Genomic DNA, 22,363 nt, shown 5'->3' with positions numbered 1-22,363 from the left:
ACTTTTCTTATTATTTCCTTCCTAAAATGCATTGCTTTATTTTTTGTTGCACAATCTACTAAATGTCTAAATTTTGATGTAAATATACTGTAGTCCTAATGTGACATCTATGTACCGTATATCTATTATTTTCACGTACAGTGGATCATCACCGGTGTATAATTTTACTGAATCTCTTTGGATTTAGGGGCTGTGTCCAACGAGGCGTTTCTGCCGGCGTACGGCGTGTTTTTTTCAATTGTTTTCAACGGAAACGTCGCATTTTTTTATGTCCAGCGTTTTTTTTTCACGCTCAGCATATCATAGTTACCAATGCGCCCCCGCTTGAAAAAAAATCGCGTTCAAGCACCCGCAACCGGCGTTTTCAGCCATCAATCTCGTCTTATGCGAATGTTGAAAATATTTGTTACTCGCACGAAAATAACGAACTTTTCCCTCGACTAATAAAGAGCGTTTGGTGTGAACCCAGCATTAGGGGCGATTCACATTTTGCTTCTTTTGTGCGCGCATATTCGTTATTTTAAATGTAGACGCGCTGCAAGCGTCTTTCTAGGCGCGCCGGCGCTGCATCGAGATGAAAATATTTCAACTTTTCAGAATGCCGCAAGCGCACCGTATGTCATGTGACAAGAACCAACCAGCCAATATAGACAAGCTCAGTGAAGATGGAGAAACAGATGGTCACAGCAATAATAAAAAACTTATTGCAAGGTATTTTAAGTGCATTTAATCCATATATGCTTTGTTTATACCTCATCGTCTTTCATTGCTTTCATCCTCATTGCTTAGCAACAACAGACGCCAGGAGCACAAACTCCTAGGCGCTTTGGGAAAAAAGGAGAAAGCAGTGCGGCTCGTGTTTTATGTTTTTGAGTACAGCGAACATACTGCTATAAAAGTGACTGAACAAATAATTTTGGATCAAAATCAAATGTTCAAATGTAACTGTTCGGTTTATATATATAAATTCATTTTGACCCTCTACCCGGACCATCGGCATCACCGTACAGCCTACAGAAGAAACATGTTTTTCTCATTTTCTTATGCATTGTCATTAGTAATGTGATTAAGAGGGGTGACTATGGCAACAGAGATGAGTGTCTTAATGCTGTTTCTGTTCTGCAGAACGGAGAGGCGTCGGTGTTTGAGGTGAACATTCGTTACGTCGGTGGTCTTCTGTCGGCGTTCTACCTGACCGGAGATGAGGTAAGATTCAATTTCACCTGTTCCTTTCACTGCTCCTCGAATTGAACTCATTTGATCCCTTGAAGACACTGTGGCATTACAGAGAGCGTGACCACAATATGTTTTAGACTAAAAGCATCAGATGTGAGGGGAGAATGACGTAAAGGCGACCCATAAACACAGACGTGTTGTTCAGCCTAATGGACATTGATTTTGAGTCTGAATTAGTGCAAATGGTTCTCTGGCCATTTTCGTAAAAATGGTGTATTAATAGATGTATAGTCTTTATCTGCAGGTCTGTGTTAGATCGTGTCAAAAGTACACATACACTAAAGTTTAGGGTCACTTGCTCATTCTTTATTTATATATTTTTAGAAAATACATATTTATACATTTTAGAATAATTGTAAACTTATCAAAACCATAGAATAACACCCTTTGCCCAAGGCATTTTATCATCCAGCTTCTCAACCTGGGAAGATTTTTAGACAGTATTGATCATTATTTATTCATTTTTAATCTGTTTTTTTACAAATAAAAATGTAGTTTTTATTAATGAAAGGAATTAAATGTTGGCACAATTACAGTTTTGTCTACAAAAGTAATTTCAAACACTTAAATAAACACCTTAACATAAAAGGATTTTTAATATCACTAGAAATATTTTTGTCAAGTGGTCCTAAACTTTTGACCTGTAGTGTATACTGCAGAGTTATTATAGTTTTGTTTTTAGTTGTATTGTAGTTTTATTAATATTTTAAACTAGCATTTATTTTTAGACTTTTTTGTTGCAATTTTATCATATGCTTTTGTCATTCTATTATTTCATTATTTGTTTAGTTTATATGTTGCTATATAAGATTAATTTATTTTTATTTTAAGTTTAGTTTTTGTTTATTGTTATCATTTTAGTGCCTTAAACTTATTTCAGTTTATTTCTGAGGCAACATTTCAGTTTTTTTTGTTTAGTTTAAGTCTTCCATTTATGTTTAGGCCAATATTTCAAACAGAAACATTTTCAAAGTTTTAATTTGAGTAAACTGTAATAACCTTGGTATACTGTACATCATTTTAGTGAACGTTGACTTGATTCATGATGTAGAAATGTGGTTCAGATGGGAGCGTACAGTTAAATACATGTGCAAGAACAAACGTTAGTTGGTCTCAAATAATGGTGAAGGAAAATTAGACCTCTGCAGTAAGAGATCATGTTAAAGATAACTTGTTTGTATAAGAAGAATGTGAAATGCTGACTCTCTAGATTAGTGGTTCTCATCAGGGGGGCCGGGGCTCACAAGTGGACCCCGGCTGATTTCCAAGGGGGCCTCAAGCTGAGCAATGTTTCAAAATTAGACAAAATGAGCATTGAAATACATAAAAAAACAAGATATTTCTTATTATTTGGCCTTTTTTCCAGTTAATGTTTAGCTCTAAAATATTTTATTGTTGAGGTTTTGTGAGTTGGAGAGGGCCCTTTGAATATGGTTGAATATAATGGGGGACTTGGGGTGCTTCTCAATTCTTATTTGAGCATTCTCGTTTCTTTCCTCGCGTCTTAGCTCCACCCCTTCAGGATGCGAGGGGAGGGAGCAAGGAAAAGAGGTGAAATGGCATATCCTCGGTCTCTTTGGCGTGCGTCACTTCAAAGCGTCATCGATTAATGATGACTCCACACATTGCATATTGAAATGATAAAAAATAAAGTTAAATACATACTTAAGGCAGATAATAAATTAATATAATAAATAAATTAAGTTAAAAGCATGCTTGAAATGGGTCAGAAATGTATATAAGGTATGTCAAATATATGTTATACATAAATATAAACTTTATATGAGTATAAAGAATGTTTGCTTTCCAGTAGCTCAGTGGTTAGATCATGGTGCTAGCAACGCCAAGGTCATGGGTTCGATCCCAGGGATTGCAGATACTCCAATACAAATGTATAATATTATGCAATGTAAGTCGCTTTGGATAAAAGCGTCTGCCAAATGCGTAAATGTAAATGTACTAATGTAACTATATTAATGTATTTGTGATGTATATGAATATTAACTATACTGTCTGAAATAGGTCTAAATTACAATAATATATTGCTTAATTATCACACTTATGCATGTTTGAATACGATCTAAGGATGTGATGATGTGTAGGGTGAGGATAATCTATATGCGTGTCAGGTTTAGTCGATAAAACGCTTCTGCAAAGGAAACACATGTGTATCCTCGCTCATGACTCCTCAGAATGCCTCCTCGATCCTCGCCTCCTCCCGGTCCAATTAGAGAATTGAGATGTCCTTAAAGATGGCTGTGCTCGATCGGTTTCCGGGTCAAAGGATGGAGGACGGAGGAGCAAGGAAACGAGGAGGCATATTGAGAAGCGCCCTTGGAGTCAAACATTTTGAGAACCCCTGATCTAGATGCAATGTAAACCACATCTTGGTGAAGTGTGTGAGTGTCTGTTCTTGTGTGTTGTGTATTCTGCAGCTGTATTTTATCGCCACATTACAGTGCATTTCAGGTATATATCTTTCAGTTTTTGTTACCACTTGAGCCACTGTACTCTGTCCTGAGTTAGAATCTGTCTCCCTCGAGACACATGACACAGACGACACAGCTGTCACTATTAAGGGTGTTAGATGTTGTTGACTCTGAAACACTAAATTGAGTCAACCTGTGAAAAGTGAAGCTTCAGCTGAGCGTCTCAACTTGAGTTTTATTGAGTACAGAGCACAACAGTAGACCTCTAGAGATCAAACCCCATTTCCTACCATGAGCTCTGAGTTTTTTAAACAATTGAGTCTAGATGTCTTCTTTTAAGATAATAAATGAATGAAGTGTTATTCAGTCCCTACTGGTCTGGCGGCTCAGTAAAAGTGACCCAAAAATCATCATCCAAGTGACATTTGGACCTATTTGCCGCTCAGGTTTCGTGCACATTTATGAGATGTTGTCTAGCGTTGCAAGTGCATACTTCAAGTTCATTTTATTAAAGAGTACATAACTAGGGATTTTTAAGGTCCTACTTTGGTTTATGGAGCGTCCAACAACAAGTTTATGAAGGTGTAAAAACACTATTATTTCGTAATTATTCTTACCTTACTTTTTGACTGACTCTCAAATGATTCGTTCGGCGATTCATCCGTCTAATCCCCTCCTTTCCTCTAGCCAAGTCTGATGTGATTGGTCAGATGGTCTAGTCTGCTGTGATTGGTCTATCGTTAATGATGCTCACGAGCTACAGTGTTTGGGGGAGAAGAGTGAAGTTTTCGCAGGCAGTCCTAGCAAAACGTAGGCGGGGACTATATGTAGCGACGTAAATCTGTGGTGGTTCGCGAATCGGACTAGTGACGACTCTTTTGTGTGATTCAGAGTCGACTCCCTTTTTTCCAAGCCTATAACTTTGTTATTCATTCTCCTTTGGATTTACAACTTGGCAGAATGCTTACTTTCATACACGGCAACGTTACACACAATTTTCATGATCTCATGTTATGTACTCTTTAAGTATACCTAAGTGTATTTTTAAGTGTGCATTATGTAGTATACTTGTAAGTGTACTTGTAATTTCAATACTGCTTGAGTGGAGGGCTAAACAGGTTCACTTTTTTTTTATAAAGTGTCATTTTTAGTATACTTGAAGTAGTAAGGTTAAACAACTAGTTTGCAACAACATTTTTCATTAGTACCTGGAACTGTTCTACAAGCAAACTTATATGTGTACTGATAGTTAGCTAGCTCAATTCTTATAGCACATTTTTTGTAGTTGCCTGCGTGTTTTTCTCCTGTGTGTTCTGAAATCCCGTGAAACAGACGGGTTCTCCGGAGAGCTGCAGAAATAACCCCAAAACACACCCCTGAATATCACTCCAGAACCCAAGAGCACAGTTCCTTTCACCGCTGTTTATTTGCCTCCGTCAATCGTAAGAACCCGTCCGCCGTGCACCTGCAACACCGTGAAACATTGGGCTCGTAAAGCCGCTACATCAAAAGCCTATAGGTCTGTTTCTCAGAAGAACTGCCTGCAGATCATTTCACCGCTTTAGCTAGCGACTCCTCTTTTTCATTCCATCATCCAGCGCGCCCGCAGGATTCTTCTTTATATGAATGTTTTATTAGCGGCGCTACAGCGATCATATCAAACCTTTCAGGACTTACGGATGACCTGAATAAACATCAGACGCGGAGATTCTCCTGCGGCACGAGTTATTCGCTGCATTATTGATGGAGTCGTTGAATTCACACGCTGGTGTACTGCACATGCATTGTGTCATTTAGCATCATCTTTACGCTCTTTCCATGTTGTATTTACAGAACTCCATGGACTCGTACTGATTATCCTTGTGGGTTTTATCGACCTGCGTTTCTATCCCGTCCTGTCAGTTTAGTCGAGGAACCCCTGCTGTTCACAATGAGTGTCAATGAGTGCATTTAGAAATCGCTCTGTTCTTCATATATACTGTATATATAGGGTGACAATGAGATTTTAAGGGATTTAAAGAGCACGTAATGGATGAAGAGTACAATTTATGAACCACTTGCATCACCAAAAGGAATTGAAAAATTGTTTGTTGACAAACAGGCTCTCTTCTCCCTCCGTCTGCCATTGGTCAGTCAAACAGACAATCCTCGTGCCATTAGTGGAGCCGGTGTTTACGTTTCATGCATTTGGCAGACTCTTTCATCTAAAACCACTTACAAAAAGATATACATTATTTTGATGAGTTTTCGTGTGTCAGATTAGAACCTTTGCGCTGTTAACACAATTTAACACCTTTAACAATTTCCATTGTGTGCTCAACCTTTGTGCAGGTCTGTTTCTCACCGGACTGTTCTGTTCTATTCTTTAGAAAGTCATTTTTTATTCCGAAAAAGATCGATGTAGATGAGTGTAATAGCAGCAGAGTCCTGCTGTGTGCCGCGCTTGTGGCTTTGCTCACATTATAATCCTTTTGTGTCAAATCAAGATGGAGTCATATCTGGAGAGAACTTCTGACTGTTCTCAGCAAGACTAGTGAACTTTGATTTCTTACCTGTCGGGTGGAAAATGATAGAAAATGAAACCATCAATCCATTGTATTGAAAAGCCCAGAATGGTGCTTTAATGTTATTCAGAGTTTTGTTCAGGTGGAGAACTCAATTCTCTAAGGGTGCTGATATGGTAGCGCATCGGGTTAGCAACACAACCGCCCCAAGGAATTCACATACTGATGAAAAATGTGCCGATCGAATACGTCCCAAGTCTCTTTGGATAAAAGCATCTGCCAAATTCATCAATGTAAATGTGAACACTATCTTTCCATCATCTAGGCCCAGAAACGTCTATTTCATAATGTGCTGTTATCCCTAAAGCATTGTTGAAGGGATAGTTCACGCGAAATGAAAATTGTGTCATCGTTTACTCGCCACAGCTCGAACACAAAGGAAGATATTTGTAAGAATGTCAGTACGCAAACAGATCTCATCACCCATTTACTGCCGTAGTAGGGAAAATAAATACTATGGGAGTCAATGGGGGATGAGATCTGTATGGTTACTGACATTCTTACAAATATCTTCATTTGTGTTTAGCAGAACAAACACATTTATACAGGTTTGCAACAATCCGAGGGTGAATAAATGATGACAGAATTTTCATTTTTGGGTGAAGTGTCCCTTTGTCCCAAAACAAGTCTGTAAGATGAAGGCAGTGTTGGGTGTAACTAGTTACTAAGTAATTAGTTACTGTAATTTAATTACTTTCCCCTTGAAAAAGTAAAGTAAGGGATTACTCTTATTTTTTCTGTAATTTAACCAACTAATCGATAATGAAATTCGTTGACAACTATTTTCATTATCGATTATTATCGATTTTATCGACTAGTAGTTGCAGCCCTAGTTGCTAGTAACGCATGGAGCTGCGGCTAAACAGACCAACTGAGGTAAACTTTTAACCCCTTTAAAGACGTAAGTCAATTTATGAATACAAAAACGAATGAAATAAAGCATTCAATGAGAAAACACAACTTCCTGGAACCATCTGAAAGCTCCGTGAATCACGTGACATGCGAAAATTTTGAACTTCCGTCGGCGCAACTCTCTCTCTCTCTCAACGGCTCTGGTGGTGATCAGAGAGGTAAAAGCGAGCAGATTGTGGGATTATGTTTGATCGTACAGTGTTTTCGTCGGCAGGCTACACGTCTGAATTTGTCATGCAGAAAGGTCAGTGATTCTTCAGTGGGCGTCCAGAATACTTTTTCAAATTGGAACAAGAGCAAGACCTTATATACCGTGTAGAGAAAGAAATGTTTCGACTGCTGGAGATGTATGGGGGCGTACTTGAATGTAGATTGTAGAGGTCAAATCTTGGATTTGATTAAATGTGATGAGAAATGTTTGAGTTGATGTCGAGATCTTCAATAATAAAGACTTTTGTTTGCAGACGAGACTAATCTGAGCTCAGTTTGACACATTGTGACTCTTTTTCTCAGGAGAAATATCTGAGACGCAGACGACACTTAATCAAAAGTTTCTATTTACCGACTGCATCCTCGTAAAAATACATGTCAACATGTCATGTCAACAACACTAAACATCGGCTTCTCCAACTTTCATGTGCTGCTCATTGAAGACTCTTCTTTTCCCGCGTCCCATTTCTTCTGATGAATGTTCCGGTGTCACTCAGCGGCTTTCATAAACCACCTCAGAAATGGCTCTCTCCTTCTCATTGAAGAACGTAATTGAGCGTGCGTGTGTTTTCTCTTCTACGTGAAGCTGCAACGGCTTTTAATTAAGCACATAAAAGCCTCGCATTAATTGCGAGAGAGGTTACAAGGTTGAAATGCCGCAATCAATTATGCGATAAATAATAAATAACAGCGTACATTTGCTTGACTCGGAATGACACGTCATGACTTGCATCTTTCTTTTTCCTTCCAGAATGAGGTAAAGGTAAATGAGTGAATTATTAGCGGTACACATGTATTCTGTTTATAGCGTCAGTTTCTTGTGTTTAATAACCAGAGAAAACCGCCGGCTGTATCACAGTAATGCTTTGTCCTTTTACTGGCCAGTGGTCATATAGCCGTGTTTCCAAACGCTCCCCGATGATTTGGTGTTCAGCGGGGATAAATGAGCAGCCGGGCTGTAAATATCTGCGGACGACTGTAATGTATGGTTATGACTTTGGCATGGCCCGGGGTTTATGGTTGCGTTGGGTATTAGGGGGTTTGCGCTGGGACAATCCTCGAGCTATGGATCTTAACATTCTGTAATTGACGGGGCTGGAGAGGATGGGCGTACGGGGGTCAATTAAAGCTACCCAGAATCTCTCCTCATCAGTTATGTTAGGTGGAGACTGCAGTTGGTAAATACCACAGCCTTGTCTCCGGACATCAATCAATAAAGAAGAAGTTTGGGGGAAATTAAAGCGAAAAATGACGAGGAAAAAATGTGGATGTATTTTAGCCAATGTTTTGGTCCTTAAAGGGATACTTCACCCAAAAAAAGAAAATTCTGTCATCATTTACTCACCTTCGAGTTGTTTAATATAATTTTGTGTTGTGATGAACACAGAGGAAGATATTTGGAAGAATGCTTATAACCAAACAGATCTCGACCCCCATTGACTCCCAGTTGGAAAAATGACAATGGTAGTCAAAAGTGCCCCAGAACCGTTTGCTGTCCTACATTCTTCAAAATATCTTCTTTTGTGTCAATGGGGATGAGATCTGTTTGGTTATAAGCATTCTTTCAAATATCTTTCTCTGTGTTCATCAGAACAAAGACATTTATACAGTTTATACATGAACTTTACTTATTGATAATCTTTAACGCTCAACTAGTCAACGCTGATCGTGCTTTATGGCCAAGTTAAATTTATGTACACTTCTGGATTTATAGACTGCCGAGCTTAGGAACCCTGATGCCAAGACACATCCATAAGCCGTCCGAACAGATGATCTGTGCGACGGTTTGCTCTCTAGACGATTTTCTGATGTATTTAGATTCACGAGTGGAGTCAACAAATATTGAAGTGTTCCTAGCAATCATTTGACCTTTGGCAACAAAGTTATCAGAAAGAACGTTTCCTTTGGTAAATGCTGTCGAGAGCTGCACATCGGTCTTGTGTTACTATGGCAACCGAGAACTCAGATGCTGAGAAGGGCAGGAAGGCAAGGACCGCAGTGTTTCTTACTGCGTCTGTCTCTATGTTACTGTATAGGGATGAAGGTATGGAGAGATACGAGATGTAAATAAATAAATGCGTCATCTTAAAGACATTAAACTGTTTGGAACATCAAATATTTATAGCACGATTTAAAAGTGTTACTTAATTCAAATCTGTTTTTGCACCGATGTCAGATTCATGATTGATTTGTTATGAATAATCTGATCTTTTGGTTTGCACCCCAAAAAATCATCGAATGGTGTATTTTTATAATTATTATATTATTATTTTAAATAGTATTTTATAGCTTTATATGACAGATATTTGGTGTTAGATTTCCATCCAAATTCCTTTTAAACCCCTTAAGGTTACTGACAAAATCAACTTTTTTAAACATTGTGGATTCCCACGATTGCACTCTGTAGAATGAGAACGGTGGTGTTTCATCAGTCATGCGGTGAAGGGTGATATTTTCCTCTGTGATAAGTTTAGCATGAGGCTGTTTATCCGTCGGATGTTAGATTGATTTGTTTACCTCGGCTGTCGAGTGTTCTTACTGTGCAATCATGTTTTGTAAATGACATTAATCAGGTCAGATGAGAGCGATGGGATGTGATGAGAGTACTGATGATGTAGAACACATGACCCGACGTCCCTGCTCAACCTCACATCTGCTTCTCTGTGCCTTCTTCATGTGATGAAGAGTAATGCATGTGGTGTATTTGAATTCATCTCTTTGTGTGTTGTGGAGGAAAGGTTAAATACAAGGTTAGAGTGTTTTTATTTCTCTTACATTAGTCTCTTTCGCTCTGTCCTTTAAGGAGACAAATATAGCTCGGTCATTCACGCAATGACCCTTTTAACTTTGTCCAGTTCTATTATTAAACGGAGGTTCACTATGGTCAGTGTTCTGCAAGACGAGAGAGATAATCCCACCATCTTTTTTATACAGTAAGAGAACTACAACGAGAGAGAGAGAGAGATCAGATACATATATATATATATACAGTACATACAGTATATATCCATGTAGTGTTTCTCTGTGGGTTGTGTATCAATCTGCGCGAGCCTCTTACACTGTTCATTTTTTCCCAGCAGGCATTTAATGAATGTGTTTTTCTTCCATCCGGCGTAATTTGATTGTTTTAATCTCTGGCAGAGTATGAAAGAGTTATTTAAACTGTGCGTGGGGAAATTATTTAAAAGACGCTGGTTAAAAGCATTCAGTGGGTTTTAACTCTTGACTTTACTGTACTGAGCTAGTAGTCAGTGCTCATGTCTGGAGTCATTAATGTCATTTTTCTGAAAACAAACACCAGCGATGATAAAAGATTTTCATGTCTCCATCATAGTGGATATAGAGACGGTTTCAAGGTGACAACATAAACAAACGTTTGTACCGATAAGAACCGTTACTTGGCTAAACTCTTCTCTCCGATATTTTTTAATTTAGACTGCGATACCAAGCTCGACCGCTAGATGTCAGTGTACCACACGGTTTCTTTAAATGCCACCGAACTACAGGACCCATTCAACAACTTGTTTACTTAATAAATGAACATACAACAAAATTCAACAAATCGTTTATTTAATACAATTATTATTAAGTAAAATATTAATACAAATTAATATTAAAATAAATCAAATCAAATATAAATAGTTATATTATTAGACACTAGCCAAACACAAACTGGAAGTTAACTGGGGGTCAGGTCACATTTAATAAGTCACAAATAAGTCACTTTCACTTTAATAATTGCAATTTTTGTTGTTCTTTCTTTGTGTTTTCCTTTCTTTAATGAAATATACAGTATATATATTTACATTTTCCCCCAACTACATCCTCTTAGTCTTTGTGTAAAATCACAATCCAGTTCCCCAAGACATCACACACCTGGAAGTTTTAAAGCTGTTGTCTGAAAGAAATGACTTGTGAATTGTGAAGTGATGTAGGTGCAGTCTCGATCGATGGAGCTATCAATGCAGTTTAATTACTCTTCATAGCAAACTGGATCAAAATCTGCTTTCGTCTTTGTAGGGGAAAGTGGAATTACGTGTACTGACATCTCATTAATGATGTGAAACAGCACATCGCTCAGCTTATATTCCATCAACACCACGGTCAGGGAGCGTGCCGCGGGGACTGAGCAGAGTTCAGCTCAGGGTCAGACGGACGGACGGCTGTCTGACGGGCCGCCCGCTGGGCTTTCGACTGTATCAACTCCAGTGTAAATTTCCACTCGGCTGTAAACACAACATAAGTTACAGTTAAACGCCTAAGTGAACCATCGATCTGTGCTCATCAGTGCACACTGCTTAGTGTACTGTTGACAAGTGCGCAGGGATCGTGAAGTATAGAAAGGGTTGATGGTGATTGACAGCAATCACAGTATATACTCGGGGTCAGAATACAGCGTCCAATCAGATCGGAGCCTGGCGGCAGCATGGAGACCCTCGTCTCACGGGGGGGAGACTATCAGAAGCATTATTCAGCATCACCTGTCGTGAAATCAAGAATGCCCAGAATCCTCTGAAAATGTCTCATTCGGAACTCGTTCTGACTCCTCATCAGAGGTTTATGCGAATAAAACCATATTAATGCCAATAACCCGGAGGTTTTTCTAACAATAAGACGATACAGAGGTGCAAATAAGCTCTGCGGGATTTGGCAAAGAAAGCAAAGCGGTCGTGTTTTGCATCACGGGAGGACAACAGACGGTCCGGCGACTGACTGAGCATCCTGCTTTAAGATTATCCTGCCGTCTGACCCGGAGCTGAGCCGCACTGCAAAATGTCTCATTTAAAACACCGGAGACGGCAGACCTCACAGCGGTTACACTTGATTCATTTTCAAGCATAAATCTGTTTCGGATGAGTTTCACCCGCTTACTTGACCTGCGCTCGCATTCACCTGGCTGGTCTCGAGTTTTACTCCACGCCGCAGAAGCTCATATGGGTCATCTCAAACATTGTCTTATGCCCATCTGTGCGCTTTCACACCTCTCAGGGGCATGATGGGTGGTACGACTGTAAAGATCACCCCATTGTCAACCCATCTGCTCGAGGTTTTCTGTACTGTTCACGTTTGTGGGTGGGACAGCTTTACCTTATTTACTGTCCATAAAAAAGAAAAATTACAGATCTCTTGAATATCAGTGAGATTAAATGGAAACATTTGCTTCAGTCACATTTGCGTCTCAGATATTTTTCCTGACTAAAAAGAAGAAGAAATTTGACTAAAAAAATCTCCGTCATTAGAGTCTGAAATCAAAAGTCAATATTATTGAAGATCTCAATATGAACTCGAACATTTCTCATCAGATTTTCCCAACGCAATACATTTTTTTCATTTGTACTTAATGTTTTAGAAGATTATTTATTGACAATAATAGATCTACTGACAATTTTGAATATTTATAAATCTCTTGTTTCAGAGACTGCTTGACTGCCAGAGTAAGATTTAATGACCCGTGGTTTGGTTTGCGTTTAACAAATCCCAGTAATTAAATGAGATTTCAATATTTTATATGTGAAGTGTTAATTTACTTAATTATTCAGAAATAGGCATTGCCTTATGGTCATTTACTGTAATTAGTGATGCTTTGAAAAAGCATAACTATTGTTTTTCGAACATACATACTTCTTATAATTATTCTTGTTCCGCCAAAAGTTTGGCACGCTACTTGTCCCGCAGCTTTTGACGTAGACCCATGAATGAATACATCACATCGACGGGCCTATTCGGGAATGGTGTGCTATGACTTTTATAAGCGATCGGTGGGGGGGGGGTGCGATAGGGGTGCGAAAAACCACCCGAAAAATCCCATTGACTTAACATTGCGCCCAACTTTGAGGGATCGTAGCTCCGAGCGAGGATATCGTAGAAACATGAAAATAATACACGATTTGAAGGGGTTATCAGGCTCTATAAGAACATCACTCACAATGGGGTGTAAGTTGCACCCCTGGGGTGTGAGAGCCTCCCAAAATTTCTGTATACTTATAATGGCGCCCATAGACTCCCATTCAAAACCTAGATACCTATATATTCACGTGTTATTTTTTGCCTTTGGACCCATGAATGAATACATCAAATCGAGCGGCCCATTGAGGAATGGTGTGTGATGACTTTTGGAAGCGATCGGGTGGAGGGGGTGCGATAGGGGGGCGAATAAAAAGTTGTAGCCCTGGGGTGTGAGAGCCTCCCAAAATTTCCCAATCACAGGAAGCATGCCCATATAAGGCGTAAAACGTCCCGTGTTGAATATCTTAGCAGTACAACCACTTAGAGACAAGGGGGTGGGCTCATTTGACTCAGAAAACCAATCAGTGTCACATGAACATTATGAAGATATTAAGCCACGCCCATAGCAACCATTTACAGCAACCTAGCATCCGATCCCATTGACTCCCATTATCAAAAGTTCATATGCATATCTTTGCAGTACAGTGTCGTAGAGACTAGGGGGTGGGCACTTATTACTCAGGCAACCAATCAGTGGCCCAGGAAGTTCATTAAGCCACGAAGCCACGCCCATAGCAACAAAACATCTTAACTTAGCAACCGTTTAACAACACCTACATCTCTTCATCAGAACATCATAGAGAGATGGTGGTTGGTTTGTTTCACTTGTGGGTTGAAGCATCATCAGTTGGCATATGCTAAGCCACGCCCATAGCAACCAAACAGGTTAGCCTAGCAACCATTTAGCAAAACCTATATCTATGCATAGAAACATCATAGAGACACGGGGGTTGGTTCGTTTCACTCATAGCTTAGAGCATCATCAATTAGCACATGCTAAGCCACGCCCATAGCAACCAAACAGGTTAGCCTAGCAACCGTTTAGCAAAACCTATATCTATGCATAGAAACATCGTAGAGACACGGGGGTTGGTTCGTTTCACTCATAGCTTAGAGCATCATCAATTAGCAGATGCTAAGCCACGCCCGTAGCAACCAAACAGGTTAGCCTAGCAACCGTTTAGCAAAACCTATATCTATGCATAGGAACATCGTAGAGACATGGGAGCTGGTTTGTTTCACTTGTGGCTTGAAGCATCATCAGTTGGCAGATGCCAAGCCACGCCCATAGCAACCAAACTCATTAGCCTAGCATCCGTTTAGCAAGACCTATATCTCTGTATCAGAACATCTTAGAGTCATGGGGGTTGGTTAGATTCATTAGTACTTAAAGTGTCATCACCCCAGTGCCAAGTTCCGCGGTTTGCCATGAAAGCATCACTCACAGTTTCTTTAGAAAATGTACTATCTAGTGTATAATTATTATTCTTTTGAATTTCTGGCCAATTGAACTATATTGCGACATATACTGTTAAATGACTCAAACAAGACGTGAGATTTTGAACATACCGCCCACCCGTAGTTAAGAATATTAATTTCATTTCTTTAAAGCGAGAAAGATGCCTTCCAGCCATGTGTTCGTGTTTTTTTTTTTAAACTCATGTTCGTCCAACATCCGTGGCAAGTAGAGTTTTCCTCATTTGGAGTTTTTCTTGCATGGGAAGAGCATGAAATGGGATTTGTGAAATGGCATCAAACTGTGTCATCCATTCATCCATGATAGCGTTGATCTTCTGCAGATTCACATAATTGAGTTTTAAGCGTTTTCTAGCTGCGAGCCATTAGGGTCGCGGGGATGAAACGCTTGTTTATCAGAGGAGCACAGCTTTGCTTTGGCTTAACTGTCTGTCAAAGAATTTAGACAGTAAACTCGTTGAAAGTTGATAGAAATGACACAGATTTCACACACAAATGTCCATCACACAAACAACATTCTTTGAATTATCTAAAGACAAAAAACAAGACATACACATTTGAAGCAGCAGGGGTGGCATTACGACTAAAATCTTTCAAATTGAAGTAATTTCATATTGGACTATACAAAGAGAGTATCTTTCTATCTTTGCTGGAATAAATGTTTTTTATATGAAATTACTTTACTTATTTATTATTAATGATAATCTTAATCTATAAGTTACTTTATTAGTAAGTTTATTTATTTTTATTTAGCCTTGTTGTGCAAGTTCTCTGGAGCTTGTGCAGAGGCAGCAGCTTTTGCCAGAGGGGAACTGGAATCCCCTGGTTGGGCCTGGGTTCTCCTGAGGTTTTTTTTTTCTCCATTAGAGTTTTGGGTTCCTCGCCACCGTTTGCACTATTTGCCGGCTGGGGGGGCTGCTTTAGAATTTTAAAGTTTTATTTAATTAATATTGCATATAGGAATTTATAGTCTGTTTAATATTTGACCTGTGTTTCTCTCTCCTTTATCTTAAATGTGTGCTTTCACTGTGCGTGAGTGCGTGTCTGTGTGTGTGCGTGTCTGTGTGTGTGCGTGCTTGTCTGTGTGCGTGTGTCTGTGTGTGTGCGTGCTTGTCTGTGTGCGTGCGTGTGTGTGTGTGTGTGCGTGCGCGTCCATGTGTATGCGTGTGTCTCTATGTCTATGTGTGTTATACGTGTGCATATTGTGTGTGTGGAGTGTTTTGTATGTGGGTGTGTCTGTCTTCTGTGTTTTCACCTTTTTCTTGTTTTTACAGGTATAACTTTAATTGTTTTGCTTATAGTCAATATGTCTCATGTACAGCTGCTTTGTAACAATGAAAATTGTAAAAAGCGCTATATAAATAAAGTTGAGTTTATATGAAAAAACTTTATGAAAATCGTGTGGTGTATATAAAGTGCAATTTAATTCAAAACAAGCTGCCATATGGTATAAAAATAGCAATATTTTTGTCGGGTGACTACAACTGCAAGATATATTGAAATGATCCAATTATCAGGAAAGTGCATTTTGCAATGGTTTGAAATGCCTGAATGATTTTAATATTTCAACAGTTTTGAACAGTCAAAGTTTTAGGTCTATACAAACAGCAGAGATGGCAGGGGCAGTGGCGCCCCCAGGATTTTTTTATGGGGTGGCACAAAGGGGCCAGTACAAATCTTAGGGTGGCACATTTAAAAAAATGTATTATGCCTGAATCTAATGGTTAAGAGTTTTGGCATTGCCATTAATTCTACTGGGATCATATAAAGTTATTACTAGTCTTACGATTTAATTTCTAATTTAATTTACTAATATTTTCAGTGTTTGATCGATACATGCTAATTCGCTAACTGTTCTACATATATTTGACTATAAAAAATATGATAGTAATAGATGCCAAAAACTGCAAATCCAACCATTTAAAGATCAGCTGATGGAGTAATGTATTAACCAAACATGTATAGTGATCGATCAAAATGCGAGTATGAGCAGCAGAAAATTTTAAATCCAATGCCTTAGCGACTAGCTTAATCTCAGTTAGCCAACCCGTATTAGAGTTTGATACAATAAGTTTTATCATACAATAAACCACGTTTTACTTACTAGTTTGTGAGTTTCGTCTCCAACCCTCTACCCCTTTCATGCATGCTGACTGAACAGGAGCAAACATGACGTCACGTGCGTGGTACTGCGGCTGCCGTGCGCATATTAGTCGCGGTTTCGCAGGTTAAACGAGAGAGGAGGGGTTGAGATTCTACATAACACATTATACAAGTTTTTTTTTTTTACATAGTGCTTCAATAATGTACATTTTAATTAATAAATATTAATACTATTATTCTAATATAAAAATATATATATATATAGATTTAAAAAATCTCATTCTGGTCCCCCCTTGGGGCCGTCACTGGGCAGGGGTCATGTTTTTAAAAGAATGTGAAACATGTATGTCGGTTAAATTATTTGTAGTTTTTTAATAAAATAAACTTTTATATAAATAATTAATCTTACAAACTTTAAGCGTTATTGTAGTGCATATTGCATATCACGTTATTTAGCATGTTATCACTTATCACAGTTTGTTTGTAATATGGTTCAGGTTACGTCATGTGCAGCTCTACATTTTAAAAAAATCTGTGAAAATAGGGCACAATAACTGTAAAGAACTGTATATATCCAGAGCTACTGAGCACCAAAACAACCAGACACAAAAACAGCTTCTTCGCTCAGGCCATCTACCTCTTGAACATTTCTATGTTTTTTACCCACCGTGCAATTAATAACCCACCGTGCAATAATAATTATATCCTCCAGATAATACACTGTCTATTTTTTTATACAATTTTTTTCTGTCAATTATATTTCATTCTGCTGTATATAGCACATACCTTGTACTACAATAGTCTCTTCTTATTTTTTACTTGTACATATTTACATACACACATAGCTTTAGTCTCTATATCTATATCTTTATCTTATGTTTATTGTATTGTATTTCTTAATTGTTTATACCCATAGGCCCTTATTTAAATCATTGTGTACTGTATTCTATTGTGTTATGGTCTCTGCGTACTGTTGTTGCTGTTTCTGTGTACTGGATGCTCCTGTCACCAAAACAAATTCCTTGTATGTGCAAACACACTTGGCAATAAAGCTCTTTCTGATTCTTCTGATTCTGATTCTACTGTATTAGAAGGAATTTTCCATATTCATTTTTTACAGTTGTTTTACTCCATGTTAAATTATGCACTGCGTTGAATTACATTTTAGCCTTAACGGAAATGTCCGTAAAATAAACAGATACAGTACAGGCAGAACATTACCAGTACATTTTCCGATTTTTTTTCACAATGTAGTTTGATTTAAAAGTAATTGTGACTCAGTCCAGTCATAGATCTGTATTAGTTATATTTACAGAGAGAGAGAGAGATTTGCCTTTAGACATCATTAAAGCAGTAGAGGACTGTGACAGGATACCTCCGGTTGTGAAAACACGAGTCTGATGAATCTCTGACAGCTGTCTGATCCTCAGTCTTCAACTCTACTGCTCCTCAATCTCATCTGAGTTCCCACAATCCTCTAGTAGTGTTAAGTGTGTGCACTGTGAACAATATGCAAATGTTCTGAATGCATAAAATCCCTGATGACTTCATTTGCAAAAAATACAACAGAGCTCTTGTGCTGGATTTCCAGCGAACCAGTCATAATATCAACCTGATTTCATCAGCTCTTTGTTGGCTCAGTACTCAAAACTAGATCCAATTGAGTTTTCAGGATAATAACTGTTCTCCCAAACTCTGTCCAGCTAAAGATGTATTCTACTCTTATTTTAGAAAGGAATTCTCTCTAAAAACAATATTGAAACTTCGCAAACTTTGTAAAGCACTTCTCATAATATTGCCTCTCTCAAATGAATCACTTTATTGTTTTCTTCACTATTGTTAGTTGCGCGTGTGTAAGCGTAGTCTCGTGTTGTATGTGAGTGGTACTAGTGTTTTAAAGGATTGTTGTTGCAAAATGGCCTGTCTCTCACTATTTAATAAGTATGCCATATAGAGTGTATGCATTTTTTGTTTAACAGTAACTATAATGGTGGATATGAATGCGTGCCATCTGGTTTAAGGATAAGGAAAATGTTTAAATTAAGGAGGAATAAAGAATTTAAAGCATTTATGTGGGTCAAAGACGTTAAGATGTCCCCATCAAAAGAAATTTACAAAATTGATTTTATGTGCATAGAAAACACATGAAATGTAAATAAAATGTCTACTTTGTGGTTTTTGGAGAATAAAATGTCAAAATTTGGTTGAAACAATGTTACATTGGCATTCAGTGTAACACAATATTTATGTACAAATTCAAACAACATGCTTACTTGTACATATTAAAATATATAAAAGAATAATGGAGCATATTACATTTTACTGTGCTTTAAATGAGTAAAACATTATTATTGACAAATGGGCAAAACATAGGATAGTGGCAAAAAAAATACAACTAATTAGCATTTGGGGTGAAAGTAATTAGTCTTTTAATATGTCATAAAATGATTTTTGTTGTAAATATGCCTGACAAGATTGTTACACTGAGTGACATTTTAGTGGGCGTCTTCTGTACATCAGGGAAAAATATATGATATTTATTTTTTGCTCAGAAAAGCAAAACCAAAAATGCAAATAAATTAAACAGAAAACTGATTCTTTTTTAACAACAACAATTTAAAGCAGTATTACACTTGTTGTTTTTATGCTTAAACCTTTTTTTCGTCTTTGACTCATGTGTGTAATGCATTATAAAAGTAGTTTTAATGTATTTATTATGCCTTGTAATGCACCTTACAATGCATTTTAATGTCTCATGAATAATTGTAACTACAGTTTATGCATTATAACACTTATCGATTCGTTATTAATTGAGTTATAATTCTTTACAACAACATTTAATGTATTACAACACACATATTACAACCGTTATAATGCGTTATGCCCTTTAATAACCCTTCTATATAATGGCTTTAAGTACTACCCAGGACTTTTATCTGTGATTTTCATTGGTTGACAGATGCTGACATCATCGTGTATTGCAGCAAAATGTGAACTTTCTCAACTTCAGTCACATGACGAAGTGTCGCTTTGACAAACTCTTTAATTCTCCTGAAAATAATGCCAGAGTCCTAAAGGTCACGTAAACAGTTCTTTCTTTGTTTTCATTTGAGAGTGATATATGATTTTGACTTTTTCTCGACAGGTTTTGTTAAGTTCAGCTGTGATTGATGGTTACTCTGTATGTCAATCGTTGACTCTCTCGTCTGTTAGTTTCAACACATGCTTCTCCACAGCGCTACTAATGCAAGACTAAGACTTAAAGACAAAGACTAAAATAGCAGGCGCTTTATTCTGAGATAACAAGCGGAGAATCCGTCTTTATGTGGCTTTGTGACACATTCACAACATTCAGTTTAATCCTCTTGTTTCGTTTGAAAAACAATGAGGATCTCCACAGCCGAATACTGTATCTCAGAGAATAAAGATGTGAGATTTACACGCACGCCGGTGAACAGACGGCAGGAAGAACCGTGTCACAAGGTGCCTTTGTTCCTGACACATAAATCAAAGTCGGAGTTACACGAAAGCCACAACTTCACTTTCATGTGAGAAGTCAATGACTGGATGATAGAATACCACAGAGGGCAGGAGCATCTTTTCTGGTTCTTTTTATTCAGCATGTGAAGAAGTAATGGTAAATAACTGTCTCCAAAAATCTCCAGAAAAATCATTGCAAATATATTTACTGTGTCGTCTCTTAACGAGTAACTATTACAGTGTCATTAAAATGACATTTCATGCAGTGTGTGATGTTGCTGTGTGTGAATGCCAAGTTGTAACGCCGAAAGTGAACGAATAACAAAGTTGTTGTCTTGGGAAAAAGTAGTCGACTCTGAATCACGCGAACGAGTCGTCGAGTCGTCTGTCGTTCTAATTTCAGTTCCGGGTCAGATTTGCGTCACTCGGTGTGATGCCCGCCTACTTTCCATTTGCGACGCTGTACGCGGTAAACCAATCACAGCAGACTAGACCAACTGACCAATCAGATCAGAGTAGGCTGACAGAAAGGAGGAGCTTAGACGGATGAATCGCCGAACGAGTCATTTGAGAGTCACTCAAGAAGTGAGGTAACAATAACTGCCTATTATTAGAAAATGAACGTGTTTTTACACCTTGTATGTACAGTACGTAAACTTGTTGTTGGACACTCCATAAACCAAAGTTAAAAACACAAAATATTTACTCTAACATGTGATTTATACTTCCCAGCGTGTGAACTTGTGCACTAGATAAATATTCACTTGAATCATGTGAGTCTATTGATTTCATGAACTTCAGGCTAAGATGAAGGATTTGTGGATTGATATGAAATCGGAAGGTTTCAAGGTGACGTCTGCGCGTAAATTATGCAACCAATGGAAAGAGGATGGACTGTTTTTGTTTTCAATATGACGGGTTGATCATTTCTGATCGCGGGTTCGTGTTTTTTCTTTTGTGTGCTGTTCAGTGTTATTAGGAGCTCTTTTGTTTGTGTTTGTGTGTCTTTGTCTGTTTTTGTCTCTCTCCTCACACACCTTTGTTGAGTAAACCCCAAACAATCCGCCCAAGCAAAGAGGCTGATGGGTAAAATGACTTTTGTGTGCAGTGTGTGTTGTGTTGTTGTGTGTTGTGTTGTTGTGTGTGTGTGTGTGTGTGTGTGTGTGTGTGTGTGTGTGTGTGTGTGTGTGTGTGTGTGTGTGTGTGTGTGTGTGTGTGTGTGTGGTGAATCACCTCCTGCACCGTAACCATCAGCATTGATCTCTTCAGGGAAAATAAGAGCCGTCATCATTTTACAATTTAGCTTTCAGAGATTTTTGGTGCTGTTTTTCCAAAGCATCTTCTCTGAATGAGACCTTGAAGTGCAGCCTGCTGGAGAGCATCAGTGTGCTGTTAAAGAGATCCCCAAAATCTAAATTCAGTCATCATCTCTTCCCCTCATGTGGTTGTAAACCTGTACATGAGTCTTTCTTTAGTGGAACACGACTGATGATATCTTGAGAAATGTCTCGGTGGTTTTTGTTCTCATACAATGGACGTCAATGAGGTTCAATGTTGTTTGATTATCAACATTCTTCAAAATATCTTAATTCTGTGTTCTGGTCTCCACTCTAAAAACACATTGGTTTTATCTGCTTTCATTCTCTTAACCCTTACAAGAAACGATTGTACTTCAAGTTGATTTTCTAAGTTTGCAAAATGGCAAAAAGATGTGCAATGGTCTGGTATTAAATCTGAGGCCTTTGTTAAATTCACCTTCAAAATTAAATTCTGTCATTATTTACATGCCCTCATGTCATTCAAAACCTGTGTGATTTTCTTTCTTCTGCAAAACACAGAAGATATTTTGAAGAGTGTTGGGAACCAAAAACCATTGATCCCCATTGACTTCTTTTGTATGAACACAAAACCAATGCAAGTCAATGGGGACCAACTGTTCTCTGCTACCAACATTCTTCAAAATATCTTCTTTTAATATTGCGTGTGTGTGTGTGTGAGAGAGTGTGTGTGTGTGTGTGTGTGTGGGAAGGGTAAACCCTACGGTATGGGGACCCCACAAAGATGACAATATCCTTTTTTTGGTCCCCGTGAGGAAACAAGCTTATAAATCATACAGAATGACCTTTGAATGTCTGTAATTCAGTGTATCAGTGTCAGTGTGTGTGT

At 38.2% G+C, this 22,363-nt stretch overlaps 1 protein-coding gene across 2 annotated transcripts in view; it reads left to right on the top strand.

The window, feature by feature from the left end:
* The window catches only part of LOC130557580 (mannosyl-oligosaccharide 1,2-alpha-mannosidase IA), a 150,960-nt gene that overhangs the window by 97,018 nt on the left and 31,579 nt on the right, over positions 1 to 22,363 (top strand). For both annotated transcript variants that reach the window (XM_057339462.1, XM_057339461.1), the window contains exon 4: positions 1,126 to 1,206. In XM_057339462.1, the coding sequence (XP_057195445.1) occupies positions 1,126 to 1,206 (81 nt within the window). The remainder of the gene's footprint in view (positions 1 to 1,125; positions 1,207 to 22,363) is intronic.

The sequence above is a fragment of the Triplophysa rosa genome, linkage group LG8 (assembly GCF_024868665.1).
Source record: "Triplophysa rosa linkage group LG8, Trosa_1v2, whole genome shotgun sequence".
Lineage (NCBI taxonomy): Eukaryota > Metazoa > Chordata > Actinopteri > Cypriniformes > Nemacheilidae > Triplophysa > Triplophysa rosa.
Note: the sequence above shows the minus strand (reverse complement) of the source record. Positions and strands in the feature narration are given on the sequence as shown.